The following is a 25,862-nucleotide window of genomic DNA, read 5'->3' on the forward strand; positions in this document are numbered from 1 at the left end:
CCGGCAGGGCCACCGCTTGCCTCGGCACCCTCCCCGGGCGCACCTCCAGGTGCTCCCATAGAAGCATGCAGGGCTGCTGTCATCTGGGCAAAGGCCGGGTCCTGAGCGATTTGCTCAGCCATTGACTTAATATCAGGATCCTGCGGAACGACAACACCATCCTCAGACGCTATGCAACAATTAGCATGCAATCAAGGTCAGCCACAGCGAAAATCAGGCTCACATTGAGGACGTTCTGCAGAGCGCTCAGGTCGAACGCCGGCATGCCGAGCTGATCGGGGCCAAGGGGCTGCTTTCCTGCCATGATTACTCGTTTGCTTGTCGTCTGCTACTCAACGTGTGCCTTTACGAGGAGAAACGGATGAATATGAGAGACAGCAACCTCACTGGATAACCTCGAGTATTGCCCTTGACCTACATTTACCAAGGGGATGGAAAACCCTAAATCTGCACCTCCTGTGTTCAGCGAGAAGCATTCACGTCGGCAAGACGTGTTGTCTGCAAGCCAACGACAGTCACATTCAGATTAAGATCCCAAAAGCTGAGTGCTAATACAAGCTTGAGCAAACCACGGGGAAACGTCATTGGGTGATGGGCGCGCATGTCGACGTAGCACCAGCAGCACATTGATTTGCTGCGCTCATTCCTGAAGTTTCATTTACTTCAGATTACTTGAAATGTTCTGATTAATAAACTTAACACGTGTTGCAATGTGGAGAAGAAATACCGAGAGAGCAGTCACTGCCTGGAAGCAAACACGGCGGTGGACGAGACATTTCAGTAGTGATGGTGGGCCAGGTGAGGGTTGCCATCGTGTCAGACCAATCAGTACCATAATTTAATTCAGACTAGTGACAGAAACGTCTGTTGTCCGTAGGTGCTGTGCTTCTACAAAAGTACCAGACACTACTAGAGAATAAGATCCTTAGGCAGGATGCAGAGCAGCATCGATGTATCACGCTATTTGGAAGACTAATAGATCAGCTGGCAATTTACACCCCTGCGGTGGACTTGTATGAGAAGGACTCAGCAGCTTATGCGGTGAGTGAAAACAGAAGACAACATGATACCTGATAACAACACATTGTCGTGCTCAATCAGGCAGAAATCCACAAAATTAATGGTACGTATGTGTTTATGATCCCATGTTGCCACTCTCCTTGCAGGAGCGGCGTGCACGCATGCGGAAGCAGCTTTTAGGCGAGGACCAGAGAAAGAAGGAAAGACAAAAGCAGGACGAGCAAGGTATCAATCCTTTGCGCGGGCCGTTGACACATCCTGCTGCAGGTGTGCACATGCAGAGAATCACTTCTTAACTGTGACAACTGCAGGATACTTGGAAAGGGCATGGTCGTTGTTAAAAGGGGAGGGTGAGGACGCCTCAGCAGTGCAGCAAGCTATCGCTGAAGCTCGGGCTCGTGAGCAGAGGCTGGAATCCATGCTTGGTCCACCTCCCACGCCGCCAGCTGTCCCCAAAGTGAGAAGTCACGTCATCCTGCATGACGCAAATATGATGATATCAGGGGATAAATTCAGTTTTGGACATGCCCATGACGCATGCATGCTGTCTCAGGGGATCTACCTGTACGGATCAGTGGGGAGTGGCAAAACGATGGTGATGGATCTTGCCTTCAACACAATTGAGGAGCTGGGCCTTGTGCCCAAGATGAGGCGAGTGCACTTCAACCGGGCTCTGGATGAGCTGCATCAGCGCATGCACAAACTGGAGAGCGCGCGCATGCAGCTCAGTGCCCAGCAGATGGATGAGTTTGCCCAGTCTGTCGCCATGCAGGAGAGGCAGAGCGGGGCCGCAGCTGATGCTCCTAGCTTGGTGAGCTTAGTCACCCAAGCGGGGCACAATTGATGATGTCTGCACAGGAGCTCACTTGAGTGTGGGCACGTGATGCATGTGAGACATGTGCAGGAGGATCCAATGGCACGGAAGCAGAAGGCCCTGCAGCAGGTCAAACTGGCCATACGCCGTGTGCGCTCCCAGATGGGGGCGAAGCGGAAGCTGGGTGATTCTCCCATTGGGAACGCCCTGATCCTTTCCAAGGCTGGCCTCTCCCTGATCAAGGGGAGCACTAATGTTGATCTGGGCTGGGAAGACACTCCAAGGAGAGCATCACTCCTCTGCTTCGATGAGGTAAGCTAAGTACTTAAACCTGCCCTCCAGCCAAGCTCTGCAGATGAGTCCAATAGCAAAGGCAAAGCTCATCTTTGGTTGAACTGTGTCCTGAAATGCTTCGCGTGGGTGCAGATGCAGATCGATGACCCCTTCACAGCTGTGGCTTTGAAGGGGGTTATGGAGGCGCTCATGGATTTTGGGACGGTGATTGTGTGCACCAGCAACAGCTCGCCTTATGACCTCAATCGGCACGGCGTGCACGAGGACCTCTTCAGTCAATTTACAGAGCGCCTCCTGAAGGCCTGCACACCTGTGGAGCTCTCTGCCGAAGAGGACTATCGCCTTGCTTTTGCTACACAGGTCTGCCCTACTGAGGCAGTGGATTGTTGTTTGGTAGTTCAGTGCCCTGCAAATGCCCTCAGGTTGCCCCTTGGAGAAAAGGCAGCCAGCTTACAAAATACATGGCATGTGTGGTGGGCTGCAGAGTGGGCAAGGGGAGTGGTCACCCAGCAAGAATTACCTGTATCCCCTTGGACGGTCCACCTCGCAGCAGGTTGAAGAGGTGTGGTCTAGGCTGATGGCAGAGGAAGGCTGCAGCCAGGAGCAAGAAGTAAATCTGCCTGTTCTGTTCGGCCGCACATTGCAGGTCAGCATCCGGTTCCTAGAATAGCTCTGAGTCGCACTGTCCTTCCAAAGCATGCCTCAACACCAGGGCACGAAAAGGACGCACTTTTCTGCTTGAATAATATATGCTCCATGTTGTGTGCTGCAGGTGAGGCTGGCGGCCAACAGTGTTGCTCGATTCCATTTTGACGATCTGTGCAGCGAGACGTTGGGGCCAGCGGATTACTTTGCTGTCGCCAATGCTTTCAGAGCTGTGCTGGTAACAGATGTTCCCGACTTCTCGTTGCAGGTAAGATCTAATCTGAGTGGTGTGTGCATGCAACGCACATATTCCTGGGGCAGCTTCTGATTTTGCATTGAAGCACCCTGAGCATATTGTTGTGGATTTCTGCAGATGAGAGACCGCGCGCGGCGATTCATCAGCCTTGTGGATGTAAGTAGCTCTCTCTTGACTTTGAGAGCTGCATGCAAAACAATGTGGAAGCGTTCCTCCATGGTTGCCATTTGTCTTGAGATTGTTTTTGCTGCGATGAGCAGGAACTGTACAATGCAAGGACACAACTGATTGTCAGTGCTGAGTGCGCTCCCCATCTCCTGTTCAAGCGGCCAGGGGATGCACCAATCCTGGATCTGGAGAGCCTCCAATTTGAGACGGCTGTTGAAGGTGCAGTTCTAATGAAGCTGCTTTAGAAGCATGTCTTGTGATGATTGCTGAATGCGCGCTGCAACAAGTTGTAGGGATGATCGTGATGCTTGGCATGCAGGTTCAAGGCTGCGCAGAGACCTGATGAGCGATGGCAGTGTTGCTCCCCTGGGAGACTCATCGCGGTCCCTGGGGTCTGCCACCATGCAGCAGAGCGGGCTCACAGAGAAATTTGCGTTTGCACGCGCCGTCTCCCGTCTCTACGAGCTGACAAGCCCAGAATTTCAGACGGCGGCGAGATGTTGATTATAAGGTTTCCCATTGTGAACTCGCATCAGCACTGTCAGAGATTGACTTGGTAGAAACGCATGCACTTGACTTCTGACTCTAGACTGGGCGCACGGGCTGTGCCTGAATAAATGTGTTCAGATTCTATAGAAGCAGCGGGATCTCCTTGAGGCCTGCTTGACTGAGCTCACAATCACGGTGTCAAGCAAGGCCCGCTTGACACTACGTTTGTAGTTTGAAAGCCATTTAAGTTTGCTGAGCAAACGCTACCTTTTTTCACAGTACTGCTGCATTGCTTTTGTGCTTGCACTGTCCAGTGGGACTTCAGTAGCCTGAAGTAAGCTGCAGATGTGCAGCTCATAAGAACTATCAAAGGATCTTATGAAGCTCCTATCAATGCTCAAAGCTGTGAGTTTCAGTGCACAGCTGCAGCTCTGGAGCTGTGCAGCCTCACTGGCATTCTCAACATTTGAAAATGATGCGGTCAGGGGTGCAGCAGGATTCAAAGACAGTGACCATCACGCTTAGAAGCATACACATGCATTAGTGCATCTCACTCTCTGCAGGCTGCATGCCACTGGCATGCATGCACTGCGCAACGCATGCGTATTACCTAATAGGCGCCGGCGCAATTCCTAGTTGAATTCAAGTTGCCCTGCCGGGCCGGGCCGGCGCTGCCAGCCAGTGGCGCTGTTCGGGTGCGCCGCAGTGCAATGCACATGCATGGGCTCCACATAGGCGTGGCCTGCGTCTTGCCACATCTTGAACACCTAATCATGGACTCGAGCTGAGCCACTCCAACCTGCCCTTGAGATCAAGTATCATCATGAGTCATTGCCACGTTAGTGGGCCCACCCGGATATGACTTGTCTCCTTTCAGGTCCTCGTACTTTCTACACTGTCCAGCGCTGCTGGTAAATTTGGCATCATCGAGACACCTGGGACCTCCCCCGTTAAGTTACCTGTGACAATATACGCTCAAGCAACCCTGGGCGAGTACACAATCCAAGCAGGACTGCAAATTCGACAAGTAAGCGCCAGTATCTCCACGTTATCTGTGATCAGCTGATCTGCCAATCCTGCAAGCAATTCATCCCGCGATAAGAAAATTAAGAAGGATGTCATCCTTGAACTTTGATATTGCATGATCTTTCTCAGGTGGTGGGACCAGGAGCTCCCAATCCCCCCTTCTAGACAGAGAAACAGTAATGCTTGACTTGTGGGGATTTTTTGAGAAAGCACCACTGCGTATTTTTGTAGAATTGTGCTACTTCCGCCGGCAAAACTGATCGACATGTGTTTTGACCTCTTTTAGGCTCTTGCTGCGGAGATGGATCGTTACGTCAGAGTAGAGCAGCGGAAGACCGAGCAGCCTACGATTCAAGAGAATGAAGTCCGGATCATGGCCGCTGGGAAGATGCGCAACTACATCTCCTACGCCACCACCCTCCTCACGGTATACCCAATCTTAAGCATTCAAGCGCTTTCATACCCTCCCTGGGAATTGCAAAAAGGCTGATGTCAACATGCGTTTTCGCCCATGCAGGACAAGGGCCATGACGCTGTTGTCTTGAAGGCTATGGGCCGCGCCATCAACAAGACCGTGACCATAGGTATCGCTCTGCCCACAATTGTCTGCAGCACATTTCTCATGCTCTCACTCCTTCACACCTCCTGCACGGATACTAGGTAAGCTACCTCTCCTTCATGAAGCTCTGAGAGAGCCGTGCCGTGAGGGGCTTGTGCATGTGCGCAGCCGAGATCATCAAGCGGCGGATCATGGGGCTGCACCAGAACACGCAGATCGGCTCTGTGGACATCACAGACACCTGGGAGCCTCTGGAGGAGGGGCTAAACCGGCTGGAGACGACGCGCCACGTGTCTGTGATCACCATCACGCTGTCCACCGCCCTGCTGGACATCACCACCGTTGGCTACCAGGCGCCCATCGAGAACGAGCTCGTCAAGCCGCTGCAGGAGACCGTCGCGCCCAGCCGTGCCCGCAACCCCGGCAGGCCTGCCCCTTTTGCTATATTAATGGACGCTTGATTATTACTGCCGCTCACATTATGCTACTGCGGGCATGAGGTCGTCTGATACCCCAGACCTGCCTTGCCACCTGCATGGCATGGTACAAGGAAGCATCTCGTTGGATGCTATAATCTGTCATCCAGGAAGGGCAATTAAGTCGATGAGTGGCCTGGCAGGGGAGAGGGGCCGTCAGGAGAGGGATATGGCGTCCACCCAGGCGGCGACGGCAGCTACAGGGGCGGCGGCGGCGGCGGCGGCGGCCGGGGCCGTGGTCGCGGCGGCGGCGGGCGCTTTGGGGGCCGGGGGCGCGGGCCGCCCCAGCAGGGCTGAGCCTTGCAGCAGCTTGGGCGCTGGGCAGGGTCTTGGATGGAAGCCCACCGCCTCTGCTGTCTTCCTGCATGAAGGCACACTCGTCGCTAGCTGGGAGTCTTGAAGCGCGCACGTCTGATTGCAAAGGGACATCGGGTTGTTGCCAGAGCGCTTGTGCGCCGAGGGTCCAGTTCAGTATGCTTTGCCGGCAAGGTTCCAATTATCATTTTCTAGATGAGCAGCTCTGAGGAAACCAGCTGGAACGTGCTTGTTTCAATCCAAGCAAAAGGGTTTCCTGCTCTTGGGATTAATATAATTCTTGTTAGCATCCCAGGTTTTATTGCGTTTCTTGACTACTCTGCACAGTGACCTTTTTTGCGCTCTTTCCTCTCAGGCCCGTTGCGTGTATCAGTTGTACATGAATCATTTCTGCAGAGCAAATACTTTGTGTGTCCATTAAGCTGAGGCAGATTGATGCGCGGAGGGTTGACAGTGTGAGAGTTTGAGAGAGGTAGGCTACACTATGGATGATGCGATGCATCACTTTCAAGAGAAGTGAGCTAGTGCTTACGCATGGCCCTGTGCCTTTGCAGCACCTGAGCTTGATGGCAGCGTGTGTACTCAGTCTAAGGAGTGAAGCAGCCCTAGGGAAGACAATGAACAGTCATTGACCGAATAGACATGCACCAGAGTGACAGCGCGATTGCCTGTCCCTGGCTTGCAGTCTTCTTCTGCTGCAGCAGAAACTGCCATGATTAATGACAATTGTTAGGCTTGGGATGCAGTTCCTGTGGCATTTAAAGAGTGTATGCATCAATCTTCTTGTGTTCTAGTACGTAGTACGTGCGGATCTGCCTCGCTACGTGCAGCTTCAATGCCTCCCAATAATTTCCATGCCGGAGATCTCTAGACCAACACCCCACAGCGCTGGTGTTTACACAGTTGAAAGCACTGTCCCCTGACCCTGGGAATTACAGCACAGCCTGAGACCCTTACAAAAATGCTTCCTCACCAGGCACCAAGTGGACTTGCTCTCAAAGTTGTAAGACAAATATGTTTGTCTTCCTTGGCTGATGTATCTCAAAGTGGACCACAATTCACTACCTGACATAGATAGAGTAAAGCTGATGTCAACATCATGCAAAACCTGTTTTCCATCGCTGCAGCAATTCTTTCAAGCTCTGGAGCAATACTTTATAACCCTGTCAGTGGTCAGGATGCGTATCAGGATCCTGCTGCTGATCCATGACTGGCACGACAATGTTGGCCTGGAGGTCTTTTATCCGTGCCAGATTCTCCGCAAGTCGCTCCTAGGCAAGTCAAACTGCGGTAAGGCATGAGCTTTGACGCAAGACTGTGCCCTTGATGGACATGCTTGACCAGGCCAAGACAAGCAGATTCCCACAGCCCATTTTCTGCTTGGTGTGAGTACCTGTGTGGTGTGCAGACGTTCGTGTGCAGAGGAGAGGTCAGCTTGCAGGGTCAGCAACTGTTTCTTCAACACCGGCACCGGAGCCCGCTCTCGCATTTCAGTCTTCAAGGCCTCTGCAATCTGCAGCGCCACAAAAGTTTTGGTCCCCATGGTGAATCTCTGACAAAATGTATGGAAGCACCACGCACATGCTCCGCTAAGACAGCACGATGCAGTGACAAAGCTTCTGGGCCAGCCTGGTGTAGCGCACCTTTTTGTTGGCATCTTCAATGAGGGCCAATGTGATTGCTGTGTCATACTGAGTAGCTGCTGAGATGATGCGTGCCCAATGCTCTTTGCGCACCCTGTGAAGTGTATTTGAGAATCAGATCCATGGACCTCATCTATCTGCTAGGAAAGCATATCTACGACATCAGCACACACCTGAGGTAATCTATCCTTTTGCGAGCTGTGATCGCATCTCCTCCAGCAAGCCTCTCGTTGAGAGCTGCTAGCTCGCCTGCACACCCCAAGCAGCTTCCAGTCAGCGGTTAATTGTTTCACAGGGGTTGTGACATAAGCAACCCTTTCAGTGCCGTTTCATTTCTCCTCTCGGACATTTAGCAACACAGGATGCAGAAACAAACTGGCTTGTTTCACTTTACTAGCTCTCAACTGCTTGCCAAGAATCTCACCCCAGAGATTGTTGATGCGCTCCTGCTTGTCCCTCACTCGAATTCTTGGCACTTCTGCTCCAGAGTTGCACACACCACAGGTAAGAACAGATCCCATAGGAAGACGTGATAATAAACCAGTGTATGGGATGGAGCACAGACCTTTCCACCAGCTGTTTTTTTCCCTGTAAATGTAACAGCCACCAGAGTCCTTATTTCCAAGCCGTCTAAAGCGTTGCTCGGGATCCTTACGCGGAGGTCCTTCAGGAATAGGTGATGCTGAACACAGCAGAAACATGTTACTGGTCATACTTCTCGAGAACCAGTGAAAGACAATTATTCATCTTTTGCCTCCCGTACGCCACGTAAGTATTCATCATAGCATGTGAAATACGAGTCCTGATCTCCGATGTACTTGTGGAGCCTGATCCACTTGGCATGCACCTGGCATGCATGGTGACTCATCTATAGCCTTGCTCTTCGCCCCTCTCTCCTCACTAGGACATGCGTTTGCAATTCTTGTTCTGTTCTTGAGCACCATGTCTTTCTAGTGAAGGAACACCGGCGTGAATTGTCACATTTCTACCCAACAGCTTCGATGATTGAAAGGGATTGATGTTGGCATGTTGGTCGTCGTCGTGTTATTTGCAGCGTTCGGCGGTTTTCTTTACGGATATGATCTTGGACTAATAAGTGGTGCCCTCAGTTACATTCGAGATGATTTCAACACATCTGAGATCATGGAAGAGGCCATTGTGGGAGCTGCAAAAGTTGGAGCAGTGTTGGGGACCTTCCTAGGTGAGCCATCAAGCAACTGCGGTCCATTTTTTTGCAACACCAATCACATCAGTCTGAAGGACGAAGAAGCCTCCTTCCTACAGGTGGTGCCCTCATGCTGCACTATGGCCGGCGAAAGGCTATTGCACTGGACAGCTTCTTCTACGTGGTGGGCCCAGTCTGCATGGCTTTTGCCTCTCACGCCAGCATCCTCTTGATTGGCCGGTTCCTGGTGGGAGTGGGGATTGGCATGTCAGCAGTGGTGGCACCGGCCTATTTGGGAGAGATAGCGCCCGCGCACCTGCGAGGCCGCATCGTGGAGAGCTATGAAATCCTGCTGTGCTTTGGCATGCTGGCCAGCGTTGCCATGGACGTGGCTTTCGGCCACTTGCCCCACAATTGGAGGTGGATGGTGCGTCTCTCCCTCGACCACTGTATTGCCAATAATTCCCAGAGTTCCTGCCTCTTGGCCTTTTCTTCTGGCTGTGGCTGTGACCATGTGAGATATTGTGTGCACTTGGCCAGGTCGGCTCGCCAAGTGTCCTGGGCCTGGTCCTGGCTGGTGCGCACGCATCTTTCTTCATTCTTGGCTCATGCATGCACTTGCTTGTGTCTGCAAATGTCATCCTGTGCAGCAGTACGGGTACCTAACGAGTGCTGCTGCCTGCGCTATACAGCTGGGCTGTATGTGCTGCCGGAGTCCCCGCGCTGGCTGGTGGTGTCCGGGCGGCTGGACGAAGCACTCGCTGTCATCCACAAGATCTACCTGAGCGTGGGGCTCCAGAACGGTGAGCAGAACACCCAGTGTTCCTGCCAAAGGACCAGGAACTACTTTCATGAGGGTGAAAATGTATCTCATCAGCCAGCGCAAGGGACCAGAATTGTGTGCCATTATGATTACCTGTTCTCTGTGAGCTTTGTGGCTGGCTGCAGTGTGGATGTTCCTGGACCCTGGGTGAGCCAGATGAGCCCTGTATCCTGTAAGATGCCATCAAGGCAGGGGTGCACAAGAGACGACCTGCTAAGTGTGAGTGAGGCGGAGGTGTTTGGTGTGGGGACAGACGAGGTGGAGCAGGAGCTGATGGAGCTGTGGAGCAACGTGGAGAAGGAAAAGGCGGCAAAGCAGGAGCGGACAGCGGCGCGGCAGGCGGCCGGGAAGGATGTAGGCAGGCGGTCTGAAAGCAGGGGCGATGAGGAGCGCCTCTTGCTGCATGCTGCTGGCGGAGGTCACCCCGCGGGAGACCGGCTCCCGGCCGATAGCGTGGCTTGGCCCAAGGGGCAGGGGTCTGTGGGTACGAGCCGCTCAGAGGGCGGAGATGCATCGGCAGGCGGGCACGACACGAGGGATGGAGAGGCGGAGCAGAATGGCAGTGCAGGGCCTGCGGGTGCTGGCGAGCCTGAGAGTGGAGGTCCGACTGGCAGGGAGCAGGAGGCGGCACAGCAGGCCACACTGGATGCACGGGATGACAGTGACGGCAGAGCAGCAGTGGCATCGGCGGGCACCACAGACGCAGGTGTGTGGCAGCTTTGGGAGCAGCTGCCGGCCCCTGGACTTGCTGGCTTGGAGGCTTCCAAGCCCATATTTAATGCAAGTGTTGGGAAGACGCAGCCGGTGATGTGTAGGTGTGCTGATGCAGATGTAGATAGAGGGGGCTCTGCGGAGGAGGCTCAAGCGGGAGTTGATGAAGCTGGCGTAGGGCTGGCAGAGGACATGCAGGAGGGCTCTATCGAGCCAAAGCTCTATAGGCTGCTCAGCACTGTCCCACAGGCACGTCCATCTTGCATAGGACAAATGCCAATCAAGTCTATGGTGTGCAGCACTGGCGGGCTAATTTATTGCAGCAATCTCAATTGCTGTCATCATGCCATGATTGTGCTGGCTGCTGATCCAGGGTCTGTCGCCAATAAGGACGCGGTCGTGGAAGGATGACGACGCCAGCTTTACAGACTCAGACGCGCCTGCGTCGCAACAACGCTCTGGCGCGCTGCACAAGGCCCTGGCCTCTGCTGGGGAAGCCGCGCGGCACCTGGCCGATGCCCTGGTATAGTTCCCTTGACCGCCTGCAGTCTGATCCCACCACGCGCCCGACATGACAGGGAGATTCATGCAAGCAAGACCGCATTGCCATGAACAGCCTATACCAGAAATGGTGTTGCAGCGGGTCCTAGTTCCCAGACTCAGGATGAAGTCTACAGCAAAGGATGGATGGCGATGCTCCCGGCGGTGAATGATAAGGCTGCACAGGATCTGGCGGGGTACTGGAGGACGCAGAAGGAGGTGGTGATGGACGTGTGGGCGGTGCTACGCGGCCCCGAGCGGCGCGCAGTGCGGCTGGCATTAGTCATCGCCTTCCTCGACCAGGGCATGGCGAGCACCGCCATCGTCAACTACGCCCCCCAGGTGGTCGGAGCCCCCTTTCAGCACGGCACAATACCAAGTAGTGCGTGTCAGGTTATGGTGCGCCAAGCACTGCCAGCCCATCAGTGTCTGCTCTACCACATGCCCAGCCAGCCCCTCTCTTCCCTTCGCTGCTGCTGAGGCTGTCTGTCGATGTCTTGAGGGCTCACAGCAGCGTTTACATGTGCGCGCAGGTGCTGGAGCGGGTGGGAGTGCAGGGGCACGGCATGGCGACAGCTCTCTCCGCCTGCATCCCGGCCTCCAAGGTGCGGCGCTCAGCCCCCAAGGTCCCTGACTTCTTTTTCCAACACACTGTCCAAAAATCTGCCCTCAAGAAGCAGTAAATATAGGATGGACCTTACAGAGGAGATCGGCAGGTTGTATCTGCCCTTGGAAACCAGTAAAATGAGATCGACCTGACAGATGATTACGAGAGGTGAGGTGTCAGGCTGTGGTCAGGTGGCAGGGGTAGTGGTGTCACTGCTGTATGTGGACAGCGCGGGTCGGCGGCCGCTGATGGTGTGGGGCGGGGCTGGATGCGCGGCGGCGCTGCTGCTCATGGCGTTGGCCAACCACCTGCGCAGCAGCGCATTCATCCTCGTCGCCATGTGCTCCTTCCTCTTCGCCTTCAGCGCCTCCTACGGTGCACCCACGCCCTCCACCTCCCCTGTTTTTTGTTCTCCCCCTTTTGGATTGCCCTTGTTGTGCATGCTTCAAGAAAAGTAGAGTGGTCCACATGTAGGCACTCCCTTGAAGATTTTGGTCCCTACTCTTCATCTACTGCAAGTTTTCTGTTGATTCAACTTGAAAAATTTCCCGGCCCTTGATTTTGCAGCTCAATCCAGATTTGGGCAGGCCATAACATGATTGGGCAAACTTCCTCAGGTGCTCCACTGATTTGGATGGAAAAGGAAGACTGGCATGTCTGTGGGATGACGGTGTTTGTGTTGCATGCAGCGGCGGTGTTTTGGGTGCTGTGCTCGGAGATGTTCTCCATGAGCATTAAGGCGTCTGCCTCCTCGGCTGCCATGGCCGTCCTGTTTGCGGCTGGGGCCGCTGCCAATTTTGTGTTCCTCTCGCTGTACTCCTGGCTGCAGTCCGGCGCCTTCCTCGTCTTCGCCGCCATTGCAGGTGATCCCACTGTCATGCAGTGCACCAGCACATGTTTCTGCACTTTTGTACCATCTCTCTATTCTGCAGTTTGTGCAGCCACCAGATCTTGGAGGCCAAGAATCCATGTAATATGGAAGTAATCACAAGGTAATCATTTGTAAGCCGCATTTGAGATGTTGTATGCATGGTAGCATGACCCAGAAGTTTTTGTAGCGCTCACTGATATGCTCCCAGGCCCACAGATTTCCCAAGGCAGATAAAGTGACCGAGAGTGTTTCCGCTCAATGTTCTGGTAGTAGTGTAAATGTGTAAAGTGTAAACAAGTAATCTGGTAGCGCTAATAATTGTATTTGCATGCATGCACGCACCAAGACAATGTTGTAGTCGGCAGTGAAGAATGCCAGGTTGGACTGCAGCCATGCGATCTGGCCGTCAATGTATGACGCATTCAGCTGCAATCCTGTGCAGGGGCGCTGTGCTGTGCATGCAGCCCAGCACGAGAAATGGTGGTGACTGAGCTCAACTTATATGCGCAGGGTTTGGCACGCTGTATGTGCACCTGAACCTTCCAGAGACCAAGGGGCTGAGCCTGACGGAGGTGCAAGCCAAGCTGGCAGGCAAGGCGCTGCAGCTGGATGGCAGGGGTGCTGATGCAGGCGCCACTCAAGGTAGAACACTTCCGTTCTGCAAAACAGCTCGCACATACGGGCAGAAGTCGCACTTTTCAACTTCCTGCAGTGACCGACGTCAATTCTTGTGTGATCACAGTATGATACACTCCTAAGTCTCTATTCTTCATGTACCAGTGAGGTTGCTGTCGCTCTGAATCCCCAAGCCAGAATTTCTACGTTTTGGTTTGGATTTGGGCAGGCTACAACCCACTGGACCCCCGCAGCTTCAGGCTCTGTACTATTGGGCTTATTAAAGATGCCGTTTCATGTTCATGGCAGATTTAGCTCAAATGTGCATCACTGAAAGGCTGGTTGATCTGTGCAGCTGGAGACGACACCCCTCCAGCGGCGAGCAGCCGGCGCTCCTGGCTCAGCAACGCCTTTGAGCAAGTCAGACACAAGTTCTCCACGGCGTCCTACTCCTATGTCAAGTTCATCGAACTTTGAGGCCTGGCTCCATGTGAATAATGGTTGTAAACGGGCGACGTCAGGCTTTGTCAAGCTGTGAATGCTTTGACTCTGTGACTGTCGACACTGGCAAGTGGCAACCACAGGTGCAAAAGGAATGGCTGGCTGATGGTTAGGCCTGAGTCCTACTTTGGAGGTGGAAGCATATTCCTATGTGTAGGTGGTCCCTGCCCACTCTTTGTGTTCTTCCATTCAATGTTTGTACAGCATCAAGTCGAAAAGACCTTGAGAAATGCATCTGCCTCACTGTATGTAATTCCTGGCCTCCTGCATCAGAGTAGATGGGCAGAATTGTGCAGACTCTTGTACAAATGCTAGAAAAGCTCAAGTCTGCTCTTAGCTTAGTACAATCTATAGATCTTAGCTAAATCCAATTCAGAATGTTGCAACAAGTTCATGATCACAGGCCTCGAATGATTACATGCATGGCTGTACCTTAGACATTCCAGGCACTGCCAAACACTCTCTTGAGCCTAAAGGCAAAGGCTGATTCAATAGCGAGTAGGCACAGCATCAAAGTTGATGTTGACATCAACATCAACATCATCAGGATGGGCCGTTGCCCGCCTGGGCATCAAGCTTGCCCGACTGTTTGATGCGTGCTGCAGCTGCCCGTTCACTGAAAGCGATTATCCTCCTTCATGTCATAAAGGCAGCTGGCATATCCAGGCTTGTGTCATGTGAGCGCCAGCAGACCGGGAGACTTCAATATCCTGAAAGATGTCGGCTCCAGGAGCGAGTCTGTTGTCTTGGTGAACTGCAGTGCTTGGAGCGGGATATTCACATTGCCTGACGCATCCTTCACTTGTCCCTGTGCGTTTCCAAATTGCATCTCATTCCCTCGCGAATTGTCAGGCTCTAGTACATTATTGCTGCCAAGAGCAGCTCATTCTTGTGCCAATGTGGCAAGTCATGGTGTGCAGCTGAAAGCAGCCCAGGCAGAAGCATGCAACTCTAACAATACTCACAGGAGCCACGTCGGCAGGTCTTGAACTTGCCGAATGGCGTTTGCCTGAAAGCACATTTGCAAGTGGGATGCTCACGGTGAAAGTGATGCTGACGGAGCCGGTGTAGTCAGCGGGAAGGTTGACAAGAAGGTGGTAGTAGGAGGACGTCCCGCGCAGAAGCTTCAGAGCAGCCACGCTGGCAGTGGCCGGCCCGCTCACCTTCCACATCACAGTCCATTACACATTCAATGCCATCAAAAGGTTTATTGCAACTTTGGGACGCAGGGAAAGCAGGTGTCTGCTTTGATTGGGCCAAAAGCATCAATATACCAGGGAGAACGAGGTAAGATAGTAGTATGACAGCAGTTTGAGGGTCTTGTCTGACACACCTTGAATTGGCTGGTGGCCAGGCCCGTAATGGGCTCGGCCCAGACAATGACGAGCGCTATCGCCTGCTGACTGGTGAGCGCACCGCCCTCGCTGCTGACCGCCACGTACGGAGCATACATGCGCCCCACCGGCCTGCGCACCCATCGCCACTTTCACGTAACTGAACCACCAAGTCACATCTCACCTGTGCTGGCGGCTGCCCCACATTTACTCAGCAGAACCTGCCGTTGCTCAAAGATTGGCCCACTGCAATCAAGCTCTAATAATGGAAACAGCTCTGCCACGGCCGCTGCATGGCTGTGATGAGCCTCCCAAATTTCTACCACATTTGTATTGCGTGTGCAGAATCGGAGGCAAAACCTGTGCGCATGCAGCACATCGGAGGGGTGACAGGCGCGCCTGTGGTCGAGGGTGGTGCAGTTTTTTGCGTCGGGGAAGGCAGTGCCGAAGACGTCGGGCGCGCGGTCGCCGGCGAGGGAGAGGCAGAGCGTGGTCGTGGCGCTGTCCCAGGGCGAGAAGGGCACCTTGGCGTACACCAGGAAGTCGCTGCACATGCTGCCGCGCGGACCCTGCGACACCACCTTCTCCACGCTACCAGCGCCCTCGTTCACTGCCAGCGCCGCAACCGCCAGATCGCCCACCGGATGCGAGAACCTATCGTGGGGCATATCGGCTAATCAGTGCCTCACATATTCACAGTCACGTCCCAGCCTGTGCTAGTGAGAAGAGGGAAGTCGCTGGTTTGCTTACGATTTCTCATGATGTTTGATTTCAGCTGTGCTTCCCAAGACCATTCTCGTGCCTGGCTGCACTGACCCTGGTCGCGGCATGTCTGCATTTGATGACCCAAGCCGCACTGCACTTCTTCAGTCCTTCTTGCGCCGCAGTGCTCCTGCAAGCACAGAGGCAGGTGGGATAAAGGGAGCGCGCCTGATGGCGATGCGGGCGTAGACGTGGGGACCTTCCGGGGCGATGGATGGCCAGTCGGAGGTGGCCGGCCGTGTGTCCTGCACCAGTGCAAAGTTTATGAAGCTGACCGAGTGCGCGCCGCCCGCCGGCACGCTCTGCAGGTCCGCGCAGAACACATACGCCGTCGCTGTCAGCACCTGCAGGGAAACCAGCACAACACTCAGGAGTGGCACATTGTCCCAGGAGCCCTAATAATGCAATATGACAGGTGGTTTTATAGGATGGAGAATAAACAGGTGACTTCACCGGAGAACAGTTGCTCACATTGCTGGATAGCAAGTCCAGGCGACCCAGAAACATTCATTCATTCACAGCTTGCAGGTGCAGCTCCTAGCTATGATAAGGGTGCTTGGGCTTCTATGGACACCAGCCAGGCTTCCGTGCAGCACGAATCTCAGCAATAAGAATCACAACCTCTGCACTTTAGTAAAATCAGCATGGCGGGGAAGAAAAGAAAGCACCTTGGCGACCGGGCGGGCAGTGGTGGTGAGGAGGACCTCGGCCTGGTACTTGCCCTGGAACTCATTCTGGCTGACATCGTACGCGAGTAGGATGCCACTGCTGCTGTTGGGCAGGACGTACCCCGCTGCAGGCACAGCCGACAGCCAGCCTCCAATCACTCCCAGGGGCGTCACAGTCACCTGCACCCAGTAATCGATTCTTTCAGACTGCCTGCCTGACAAAGTCAGATTAAAGAGCCCTGCAAGGTAGCATGCTGATTTGCTGCAAATCTTTGCGCAGAGACAGAAAGAGCATCATCACATCTGTGCCAAACTTCCCCTGGTTGTCCTGGTTTGGGCTACTGAAGCTCATTTCTCAGCAACTCTAGCCAACAAGGGCTGCTCAGATGTCTGGTGTGCCATAACAAGTACACACCATGCCTAGTGATTCCCACATACACCACCGGCAGGGCTCTGCAACTGCCGCACAGTGTCATCGACGGTGGTGCTGCTCAGATGTCTTGTGTGACGAAAGCACTGTATGTACCTAACTAACGATTCCGACATAGCAAGAGCAATGCAGGGGGTCCGCACGGTGTAGTTGACGGTGGTGTTGGCGGCGTTGCCGAGGGTGAGCGTTTGGTTTAAGGTGGCCGCGAAGGAGCCCTCGTACAGCACGGCCGGCGGCAGCGGGTCGGGCGCGATTGTGATCGTGGGCACCTGCGTCAGGTCGGTCTGCACCAGCAGGTTGGGCGTCCCAGTGCCCTCCAGCGCATCCTGCACCACGCTCGCCACTGCATTGCCCCGGATGAATGCCTGCACCTGCGAGACCAGCAGCCAACCTTCCCAGTGTCAGCCCGCTACTGATGCCCGGTCATACACCCAAAGCAGCCCTGCGCTTAAGGCTTCCAGTCACAGAAGAGGTAGTGCCGATATAGATTGCAACATGCAGCACGCCTTGAGAGCTCTCAGATGAAGTGGAGGGAGCGACAACATTGACTGCCATTTGCAGGTGGCGTTGAGGGGAGTCACTCAAAACAGTGAGCTTCAGTGCCAACGTGCAGCTCGTTGACAGCACTGCAACGCAGGGAAGAGAGCAGCGGTAGGAATTGGCTGAAGCACTGTGATGGGGTGGGGTCGCGCCTCAGCGGGGACGGCGGCGGGGTTGGCCTGCAGGTAGAGGGCGGAGATGCCAGAGACGACCGGGCAGGCCATGGATGTGCCCGACGCGGTGATGTTGGCAGTTTTAGTGTAGAACATGGCGCTGCGAACCTGCAATGCCCCCACTTAGAAATCCTCAGCGCGACCATGATGGCAAGAAATTAGAGGAAACCCGTGCATGGGATCTTGTCCCCTTCAGCTGAGATGCATCCTTTGCAAAACAGCAAAGACAGCCCCTCCTCTTATCTCGCGCACTCGCTCTGGCGTGATCCCTACATCATCCTAAATCAAGTCAACCAGCCTTTGCGAGTTGTGCATGCAGGGGCTTGATTTGTGCAACAGGTTTTAGGGTGAAGCACCTGCACTCCTGGCGCATAGACATCCACACAGGACCCGTAGTTGCTGTAGTCCCACCGCGCATCCGCGGAATCTGTGGCCGCCACCGTTATCGCCCCTGGCACCTTTGCCGGGCTTATGCCGCACGCATCTGCGTCGCAAAACACGACTTCTCAAAGCACGACATGAGGATGACTCTCCAGGCAGGTGACATGCTTTGTAACAAACTGACGACTCCCATGGGGTTGACAATTTCAGGCTCGGGCTCCAGTGTCACTTCGGCATCAGAACTGCCCAGGAGCAGGCATGCTGTGCTCAGATGAATAAATAATAAAGCTTAGAAGCTCAGGCAGTCAGGGCAAAACAGGAGACCTTAGGGTCCACAGAGTGCAGAGGTGTTCAGTGCTCCTCGCCCAGGGCTGCTCAAGGGCGCCTGACCATGCTTGCTTGCATCAAAGATGCTTTGTGAAGAGGGGCTTTGGGGGAAATTGCACCGTTGTTGTAGTTGCCGGCGGCGGTGACGACGGTGACTCCCATTGAGAGGATCGTGGACGTGGCAGCGTCGAGGACGCTGTCGGGCTGCCCAGCGCCGAGGGACATGCTGGCGACGGCGGGCAGGCGCACGTTGGCGGCCAGCCAATCTAGCGCCGCCACCACCGCCGACGCCTGCCCCGACCCGTCGCACGATATGCACCGCACTGCGCCGCCACAGCCGGCCAGTCATTCATTTTTCTCTTACTCTGAGTGAGGGAGTCAATCATTCAGTCAGATCCAAGAAGCCAGGCAGGCAGGCAGGCAGGCAGGCAGGCAGGCAGGCAGGCATGGATGAGATCAGCCAATGCAGGGCTGATTCGATGATGCCTGCTCTGATCCTCAGAGTGAGCCCAGCATGACATCAAAATTACTCAGCTCTGTTTTGACCAACACCAACCCTCATGCTGTCTGAAGAATTGCATACCAGCAAAACATTGGAAGGAGGAAGCCATTTCTTATCAGAAACACTGCAGATGGCAGCACTTACACACTGGACACCACACAATCTTTGGCAGATCTTATGCACCCTTCTGATCAATACAACTCAACTTTTGCAACCCCATTCCACTTGCCAGTGTTCCTGACAATGCCACAAAAATTCTCAAGACAGATTGATTGGCTTGCTTGGGGCGAATGAGGTGTTTTCCTGGCACCTGCGTGGAGGGTGGCATTCTTGGCCACGCCGAACGTCAGGCCGCCCACAATGCCGGCCACGTGGGTGCCATGCCCAAAGCAGTCATCCGAGTTGTCATCGCTGTACACCGAGTGTCCATGCACAGCCCGGCTGCCTGCAGGAGACGAGCTCTCTTCAGAACTCACTCTGAAGCTGGACAGCCTGACTGTGCGTCCAGCTGCCCTCGATTCTGACAAAAGACACTATACAAATGAGAAGTGCTGATCAGGAGTAACCATCACCTGTGAGCCCCAGCGCTTTGTTTGCGGCGTTGTACTGGAATTCCACGTGGTCCTTGCGGATTCCCTGTGCAACAATTTCCAGCTCTATCACCACCCTCGGACAGTTTTCCCACACCCAAGAGTTGCTGCAGGAGAATGGCAACGATAATCTCATCAAATGCCACTGCAACCGATGAAGGAAAGGAGACGCGCCCACTGACCGTGTCGAGAACATACACATTGATGCCGGAGCCGTCCAGAGTGTAGTCATAGAGTCCATCCAGAGGCAGGTTCTGCTGGTCAATGCGGTCCAGGTGCCATGGCGCATTCTTCTGCTTCTGAAGTGTTGGGATCTGCTGGGTGGAGACTGGTACGTCTGGGTGCAGTGCTTTGACGCTCGGATTCTGCCCTAAGGTCTGCTGCTGGCCAGCTGAAAGCTGACACAGCCACCAGTGGTGAGTCAATAATACTGTTCCTCAGTGCTGCAAACAAAACTGTCAATTGTAGCACGGCAGTCCGGCCACGGGGCACAAGCTGTGCCTTACCTTGGCAGCAAAGCCGGTGAAGACCCTGTAGTACTTGTGCATGCAGCTTGTTCCCTCATCTTGCAGCTGTGCGCACAGCGTGTCAATCGAGTCTGTCTTCACCACCTCCACCAAGAACCTGGCAGTCAGGTGAGCCATTCAGCACCTCTGCCTTACTCCAGGATGTGTAAGCAGGCGTGTTTGATGCCTCTCTTGTGGCGCGGCAAACAACTATTATTGAGTCAAAAGTTGATTTAGTTGCTCTGGTACGCACGGTGCGGTGTCTGTAGAAGTTTGAGCAAGACGACGACGACGGTGCTCTGGGGAATGCCCAAACTGCCAGTGATGATTCGAGGAATAGTTTTGCTGCCTCTGGCCCGAAATGTCTGAATCTTCTAGTGACCTGCACATCCATGCGATCTTGCCATCTGACTAGCACTGGGTCGCCCAAACTTTCGGTTCTTTCTGTTGGCCGGAAACGTACTGCGAGGGGCTGCCGATGGCGAACGTAAGTGATGCAAACAGGAAGACGATGCCGAATTTGATATGCATGTCACAGATCGCCCCAATTTGTACTACAAAACAGTGCGATCCCCGTGCAAGGTGCCAGCGTTTTTCTGGTCATCTTGACATATAGAGCAACGAAAAGTGCCCTTACGCAAAGCTGACTTCCGCACAAGCCAACAGACTGCGTTTTGTTTCTTTATGCCGTTCTGAAACTCTTGAATATTCCCTCTTCTTTGGGAGTAGGGTGTGGGGACTCGCTTGTGTCTTGGACAGACGCTCTAGATACCCACTCCCCTCCCGATATATCCCTTGCAAGTTGGTTATCCTTCCGAAAACCCTAAAGGTCCTCGTCAGCAGTTCACGAGGCGATCCGTCCAGCTCAGTCGTGCTTTTCCAAGACCAAATTTCAATCAGAAGCATAGATGGTAGTGTGAAATTTTAAGATTGTTTTTTTGGGCCATGGAATCTGACAAAGCTTAATCAAGCGTTTAGCAAAGTCGAGGGCTAGGGGAAGATATCACGAATGGACTCTCTCCAATACAGCGTGGCTTTGCCAGAGCGCCTGACATCAACTGGGCCATGGCTAGTGCACAGGTAATGCAGTGAGCGAGCTTCTTATATGCCTTGTGTTTCATTCTGTAACAGTTGTACTAAGTCCTGGATCCTGTCCTGTACAGGTCGGCTACATCCCCAGAGCAGCTCGTGGATAGCTTTCCACCTCCAGATGATCACATCAGGACGCTGCATGACAATTATGAGCACAGCTTTGCGACCTTCCCAAAGGTGAGACCCGTTGATTGCACTTGCCCTTTCCACTCCCCAGCAAACACCCAAAGGCGCGCCCCTCTGACTCACCCCCTGTCTACGGTGCAGGTGCCCTATCTCGGGCAGAGGATGGTAGACGAGAAGGGCAAGGCGGGCCCCTACCACTGGATGACATACTCAGAGGTGGCCAAGGCGCGCACAGACATCGGCTCTGGGCTGCTGCACTTTGGCCTCAGCAGCGGATGCACCATGGGGCTCTACTCCGTCAACTGCAGAGGTACGCCGCGGTGTCATTTCCCATCTAATGTACCAAGCGCTTGCAGCAGGAAGCTGCTGACAAATCACTTATCGACTGATGCTGAGTCATTGCTGCGGCAGACTGGGTGCTTGTGGAGGCGGCCTGCGTGTCGTACTCCATCGTGACGGTGCCGCTGTATGACACGCTGGGGCCGGACGCGGTACGCTACATCAGCAACCACGCGGAGCTGCGCGCTGTGGCGTGCTCCGTCGCGCTGCTGCCCATCCTGCTGCAGAACCAGCAAGCCTGCCCCTCCATCTCCCTTGTGGTGCGCCTTCCTCATACAGCCCTCCACCCTCCATTCCTATTGGCTCTCCAACATTGTCATGCAAATCCTGATGCCGTGCAAAGTTCATTCTGTAAACGATAAGGCCACCGGGGCTTTCAGTCGCTGCAGGCAGAGCGCTGAGGCGCTCATGGTGGCCGAGGGGCATATCCTTTCATTGTGATGAATCTGCTGGCATACAGATGGTGTTTTGTTCCCAGCCCTGTTGCCATAAAATTTTGCCCTATGTGGATCACGAACCCACAGGACTTTGCTGAGTGCTCAAAGGTGCTGATCTGTGCGGCGTCGCAGGTGGTGTTTGGGCTGAGGAAGGGGCAGCGGCTGCCGCGGGTGGCGCCGGGGCTTAAGGCGCGCGTGGTCACGCTGGAGGCGGTGGCGGCGGCTGGCCGGGAGCATCCGCGCGCGCACATCTTGCCACAGCCGGCCGACACGGCGACGCTGTGCTACACCAGCGGCACTACGGGCATCCCCAAGGGCGCCATCCTGTCGCACGCCAACCTCATCGCCGACGCCGCCGGATCCAACAGCCTCCTCAACGCCCAGCCCGGTGCGCGCCGCTTCATAGTTTTGAGCTCAGGGAGCAGTTACAGAGCTGCCCCATGCAATATCGCAGCTGATTCTCAGGCCTATCTAGGCATAACATGCTAGCATCGCGACACAAAGCTGGGGGCTAAGTGATGTGTTGTCCAGGAGAGTTTGTTTTCTTAAGGTGTGCCACCGGTTCATGTGTGCAAAGCAGATTTAAGTGACGCTTGCCCTCTGCTTTTGCTTTCATTCATTGAAGATGGTTGGCAGGAGCTGACTTGCTGTTGTGTGGCCTGGCCAGGCGACCGGCACATCTCGTACCTGCCGCTGGCGCACATCTACGAGCGCGTCACCCTCGTGGGCGTCACTCACGGCGGCGTCTCCATCGGCTTCTACAGGTGCCTCGCACAACCCATGTGCCTGCAGCCCATGACATCAGCCACTTGTGTGCCTGTCATGCAAGTCGCATCTCTTGCTGCTCGTTTTGGGAAGCCCAAGGGACTCCTATTGTTGATCTGTGTTTCAGTGGACCCTAAGGTGCCAGCTTGACCTGCTAAATAATACGAATAATAATCTTTATGTCATCAGATGGCAAACCCAGAGCCCAGAAGGGCCATAGATATGAAGCCACCTGGTGAGAAAGGCAGGGAAGCAAAGGTAGGCCCGGCTCTAGTCTGATTGATATAGATTTAGTCCCCTGGGGAGCTGAGCGTGGGGTTGTGCACGCCGTGCAGAGGGGATGTGGCAGAGCTGCTGGAGGACGTGCTGGAGCTGCGACCGACGATATTCACGAGCGTGCCGCGGCTGTGGAACCGCATCTACGACCGCGTCATGGGCACCATCCGCGCGGGCAACCCCGTCGCGCGCCGCCTCTTCGCGGCCGCCTACGCCTCCAAGAAGGCCGCCCTGCAGGCGGGCGACCTCTCCGGCGGCCGCTTTGGGCCCTTCTGGGACCGCCTCGTCTTCTCCAAAATCAAGGCTCGCCTGGGTGGTCAGTCACCGCCCCCCTGCTTCCAAAGTGATCCCGTTGCATGAGAGTAGAATAGCTTGTTGAAGAAAGTGTCACAACAAGCACTGATGAGAAGAGCAGGGGGAAGTCAGAGACTTGGTGTGCAGTGGGGAGTATTGAGGCAGGACTGAAATTCTTGATGTGTCTTGATGTTCCGCATCAGAGCAATCACTCCCTTGGATGTGTCATTAGAGGTACTGCTGAGGTTGGCATGAGAAGATAGCTTCTGGATTGTGCTGTGAGAAGAATTGAAAGGGAAAGTATGTCCCTGAGATAACACTCTGCCTATTTTAGGAGTGTGTGCACTGACAAGCATTCAATTTTGAAAGGAAGAGTGTGTGCTTGCGTGCAGGTGAGGTGAGGATAATGACGACGGGGGCGTCGCCGATCAGCGCGGAGGTGATCGACTTCATGCGCATCTGCTTCGGGGCGACGGTGATTGAGGGCTACGGCATGACTGAGACGGCGTGCACCATTTCCATGACGCTGCCCGAGGACACCTCGTCCGGCCACGTGGGCGGGCCGCTGCCCTGCTGCGAGGTCAAGCTGGAAGACATCCCCGAGATGGGCTACACCAACGGAGACCGGCCCTGCCCCCGCGGAGAGGTGAGCTCTTATTCTGCACGCCAGCAGAGCACAGATGATTCCACAGACCCCAGGCAGGGGGCTGTGCCTTGCCCCAGCCTGCCCCTTGCTGATCTCCTGAAATTCTTGTGATTCCACAAGAATCAAAGGGAGCTTGCGAGCAAGGCAGGCAGTTGTGGGATCACTCGGGTCGGAAGTGCACAGTGAGGTGCTGAGGGTGAGAACTGCTGATGTGGGCGCAGATCTGCGTGCGTGGGCCAACGGTGTTCCAGGGGTACTACAAGGACGAGGCGCAGACGCGGGAGATCCTGGACGCGGACGGCTGGCTGCACACGGGCGACATCGGCCTCTGGCTGCCAGGCGGCCGCCTCAAGATCATCGACCGCAAGAAGAACATCTTCAAGCTCGCCCAGGTCTGCCCTGCCCTCAAGTTTCGCGTCACCCATTTTTCCTTTCGCCCCTTTGCTTTGCCTTGATCTCTCCGTGCCCACATTCCCTTTTCTTTGCAAGTGAAATGTATGGCAAGGAGTGCAGAAGTCAGGTCTGGAACCACGCCTGCCATGTGGCTCGACATGTCAATGGAACCTAGCAGCCCAGGTGTTGGGGAGACCCAGGTGCTGGAACGGCTGCCCCAGTGAGTGACAATGAGTCCATGTAAGGCAGGCTGTGATACCGGCTGGCTGGCTGGGGCGCAGGGGGAGTACATAGCGCCGGAGAAGATAGAGAACGTGTACATGCGCTCGCCGTTTGTGGCGCAAGCATTCGTATATGGGGACAGCCTGCAGGCGCACCTGGTGGCCGTGATAGTGCCCGACCCGGACACACTGCTGCCCTGGGCGGCCGCGCGGGGCCTGCCGCAGGACCTCAACCGCCTGGTCGCCGACCCCACCATCACCACCGCCGTCTTCAACTCCATCCTGGAGGAGGGCCGCACCTCCAAGCTGCGCGGCTTCGAGCAGGCACGCATTCTCTTGCCCTTGCAGTGCGGGGTTGTTTGTTGCTTGCTTGGGGGTCGGCAGGCGCGCTGTGCATGCCCTTCCCAATGCAAGTTTATGTATTGGTTGCTTTCAGGACTGTACAGGCCAGGAAGTGGAGAGGTTTCAATCTGTTCCCGGTGCATGCGTGGGATCAAGCTCTCATCACAATTGGAAAATCAGGCGTGCTTCTTGACATCGTGCATGGAGGGTGTTGCTGGATGTGATGTGGTGCAAGGCTGACAGCAGCAGGCCTGGACTGTGCAGGTGGCTGCAATAACGCTGGTGGCAGAGCAGTTCAGCGTTGAGAACAACTTGCTCACGCCCACGTTCAAGCTGAAGCGGCCGCAGGCCAAGGCTGCCTTCCAGGAAGCCATTGAAAGGATGTACGCGAAAACGGCAGCCTCTTCCCATCAGGCCTTTGAGGGTTGAATTTTTTGGTTAGGATTAGGAGAGTTCTGTTGTAGTGGTCTAGGAGTAGTGGGTTTGTCAACAATCGTTGAAGCTCAGAAGACAGTCCTCTTGGACGAAGGTGGGGCCTAGGATTAGGATCACATGCACAATGTACAAATTTTAGTTGTTAGCCCCTTTCACTTGGTGTCGATACCTGGTGAATTTGTCTTTTTCGCGAATGGCCCAATCCTGGTGACATCACCTGTGTGTCTCTGTCCGCAGCAGCTACTGTGCTTGTTTGAATTGTACGATACTTCCTTGACACTGAGCGAGGTTCTGTGGCCCTGAAATCATGGATCTGATTGTGTACAGCTGTGAGATCTTGCACGCTCAGCAGGCTGCTTTATAGCAACTCTAGCTCGTTTTACAATATTGCCCTCTCTGCAGAATTCTGTAAGTGCTTGCTTAGGCCGTGAACTCGAGCTCGTGATGTGCACTTGACCCAAGAGGCATGTGCTGTAGCTACCTAGGCTAGGACTTTCATGAAGAAACTTTTCAAGCAGGAGATGACATTGCAAGCGTCGCCTCTTACCGCATACTGTGGCATGTACTAATGGCCCATCAGTAATACATGCATGCAAGACCGCGGCGGTGCATACCATGGCCCGGCCAGTGGTAACTGCCAGATTTAGATCTGAGTCACAGCACACGAAAATCACAGTGTTGTAAAGCCCTGGTCATGGCATCTCAGGCTTTTTGTAGCAGCATGTACACATTGCCTTCCTGTCCT

The 25,862-nt window shown here is 54.5% G+C and overlaps 7 protein-coding genes across 7 annotated transcripts; 4 read left to right on the forward strand and 3 right to left on the reverse strand.

Moving 5' to 3' along the window:
* Positions 1 to 786: 786 nt before the first annotated feature.
* On the forward strand, positions 787 to 3,701 carry COCSUDRAFT_57467 (hypothetical protein; the record flags this gene model as incomplete). The annotated part of the gene is made up of 9 exons (XM_005645410.1): positions 787 to 798; positions 1,574 to 1,831; positions 1,925 to 2,146; positions 2,261 to 2,488; positions 2,613 to 2,774; positions 2,901 to 3,041; positions 3,147 to 3,185; positions 3,290 to 3,416; positions 3,517 to 3,701. The coding sequence occupies 9 exons, from the start codon at positions 787 to 789 to the stop codon at positions 3,699 to 3,701; spliced, it is 1,374 nt and encodes a 457-aa protein (XP_005645467.1).
* Positions 3,702 to 5,013: 1,312 nt separating this feature from the next.
* COCSUDRAFT_30541 (alba-domain-containing protein) lies at positions 5,014 to 6,044 on the forward strand (the record flags this gene model as incomplete). The annotated part of the gene is made up of 4 exons (XM_005645411.1): positions 5,014 to 5,139; positions 5,230 to 5,296; positions 5,440 to 5,645; positions 5,913 to 6,044. The coding sequence occupies 4 exons, from the start codon at positions 5,014 to 5,016 to the stop codon at positions 6,042 to 6,044; spliced, it is 531 nt and encodes a 176-aa protein (XP_005645468.1).
* Positions 6,045 to 6,939: 895 nt separating this feature from the next.
* Positions 6,940 to 8,508, reverse strand: COCSUDRAFT_54279 (hypothetical protein). The gene is made up of 6 exons (XM_005645412.1): positions 8,271 to 8,508; positions 8,130 to 8,183; positions 7,879 to 7,954; positions 7,706 to 7,799; positions 7,456 to 7,575; positions 6,940 to 7,333 (listed from the first exon to the last, which is right to left on the reverse strand). Exons 1-6 carry the CDS (start codon positions 8,416 to 8,418, stop codon positions 7,229 to 7,231), a joined length of 597 nt encoding a protein of 198 aa, XP_005645469.1. The 5' UTR covers positions 8,419 to 8,508; the 3' UTR covers positions 6,940 to 7,228.
* A 223-nt stretch (positions 8,509 to 8,731) lies between these two features.
* On the forward strand, positions 8,732 to 13,514 carry COCSUDRAFT_43798 (MFS general substrate transporter; the record flags this gene model as incomplete). The annotated part of the gene is made up of 14 exons (XM_005645413.1): positions 8,732 to 8,906; positions 8,990 to 9,297; positions 9,411 to 9,447; positions 9,563 to 9,673; positions 9,947 to 10,177; positions 10,214 to 10,399; positions 10,523 to 10,695; positions 10,778 to 10,927; positions 11,131 to 11,286; positions 11,478 to 11,549; positions 11,743 to 11,926; positions 12,241 to 12,414; positions 12,933 to 13,064; positions 13,393 to 13,514. The coding sequence occupies 14 exons, from the start codon at positions 8,732 to 8,734 to the stop codon at positions 13,512 to 13,514; spliced, it is 2,211 nt and encodes a 736-aa protein (XP_005645470.1).
* A 365-nt stretch (positions 13,515 to 13,879) lies between these two features.
* On the reverse strand, positions 13,880 to 15,283 carry COCSUDRAFT_54280 (hypothetical protein). The gene is made up of 4 exons (XM_005645414.1): positions 15,272 to 15,283; positions 14,872 to 15,004; positions 14,579 to 14,701; positions 13,880 to 14,346 (listed from the first exon to the last, which is right to left on the reverse strand). Exons 2-4 carry the CDS (start codon positions 14,989 to 14,991, stop codon positions 14,212 to 14,214), a joined length of 378 nt encoding a protein of 125 aa, XP_005645471.1. The 5' UTR covers positions 14,992 to 15,004; positions 15,272 to 15,283; the 3' UTR covers positions 13,880 to 14,211.
* Positions 15,284 to 15,738: 455 nt separating this feature from the next.
* Positions 15,739 to 19,889, reverse strand: COCSUDRAFT_67309 (subtilisin-like protein; the record flags this gene model as incomplete). Its single annotated transcript, XM_005645415.1, has 10 exons — positions 15,739 to 15,978; positions 16,303 to 16,482; positions 16,876 to 17,103; positions 17,404 to 17,553; positions 17,802 to 17,929; positions 18,273 to 18,476; positions 18,966 to 19,100; positions 19,228 to 19,291; positions 19,428 to 19,643; positions 19,752 to 19,889. The coding sequence occupies 10 exons, from the start codon at positions 19,887 to 19,889 to the stop codon at positions 15,739 to 15,741; spliced, it is 1,683 nt and encodes a 560-aa protein (XP_005645472.1).
* Positions 19,890 to 20,665: 776 nt separating this feature from the next.
* On the forward strand, positions 20,666 to 25,633 carry COCSUDRAFT_54281 (long-chain acyl-CoA synthetase 7). The gene is made up of 11 exons (XM_005645416.1): positions 20,666 to 20,831; positions 20,915 to 21,020; positions 21,111 to 21,279; positions 21,381 to 21,568; positions 21,878 to 22,133; positions 22,413 to 22,509; positions 22,846 to 23,102; positions 23,473 to 23,726; positions 23,948 to 24,118; positions 24,401 to 24,664; positions 24,947 to 25,633. The coding sequence occupies exons 1-11, from the start codon at positions 20,761 to 20,763 to the stop codon at positions 25,109 to 25,111; spliced, it is 1,998 nt and encodes a 665-aa protein (XP_005645473.1). The 5' UTR covers positions 20,666 to 20,760; the 3' UTR covers positions 25,112 to 25,633.
* The last annotated feature ends 229 nt before the right edge of the window (positions 25,634 to 25,862 follow it).

Source organism: Coccomyxa subellipsoidea (assembly GCF_000258705.1).
Source record: "Coccomyxa subellipsoidea C-169, whole genome shotgun sequence".
Classification (NCBI taxonomy): domain Eukaryota; kingdom Viridiplantae; phylum Chlorophyta; class Trebouxiophyceae; family Coccomyxaceae; genus Coccomyxa; species Coccomyxa subellipsoidea.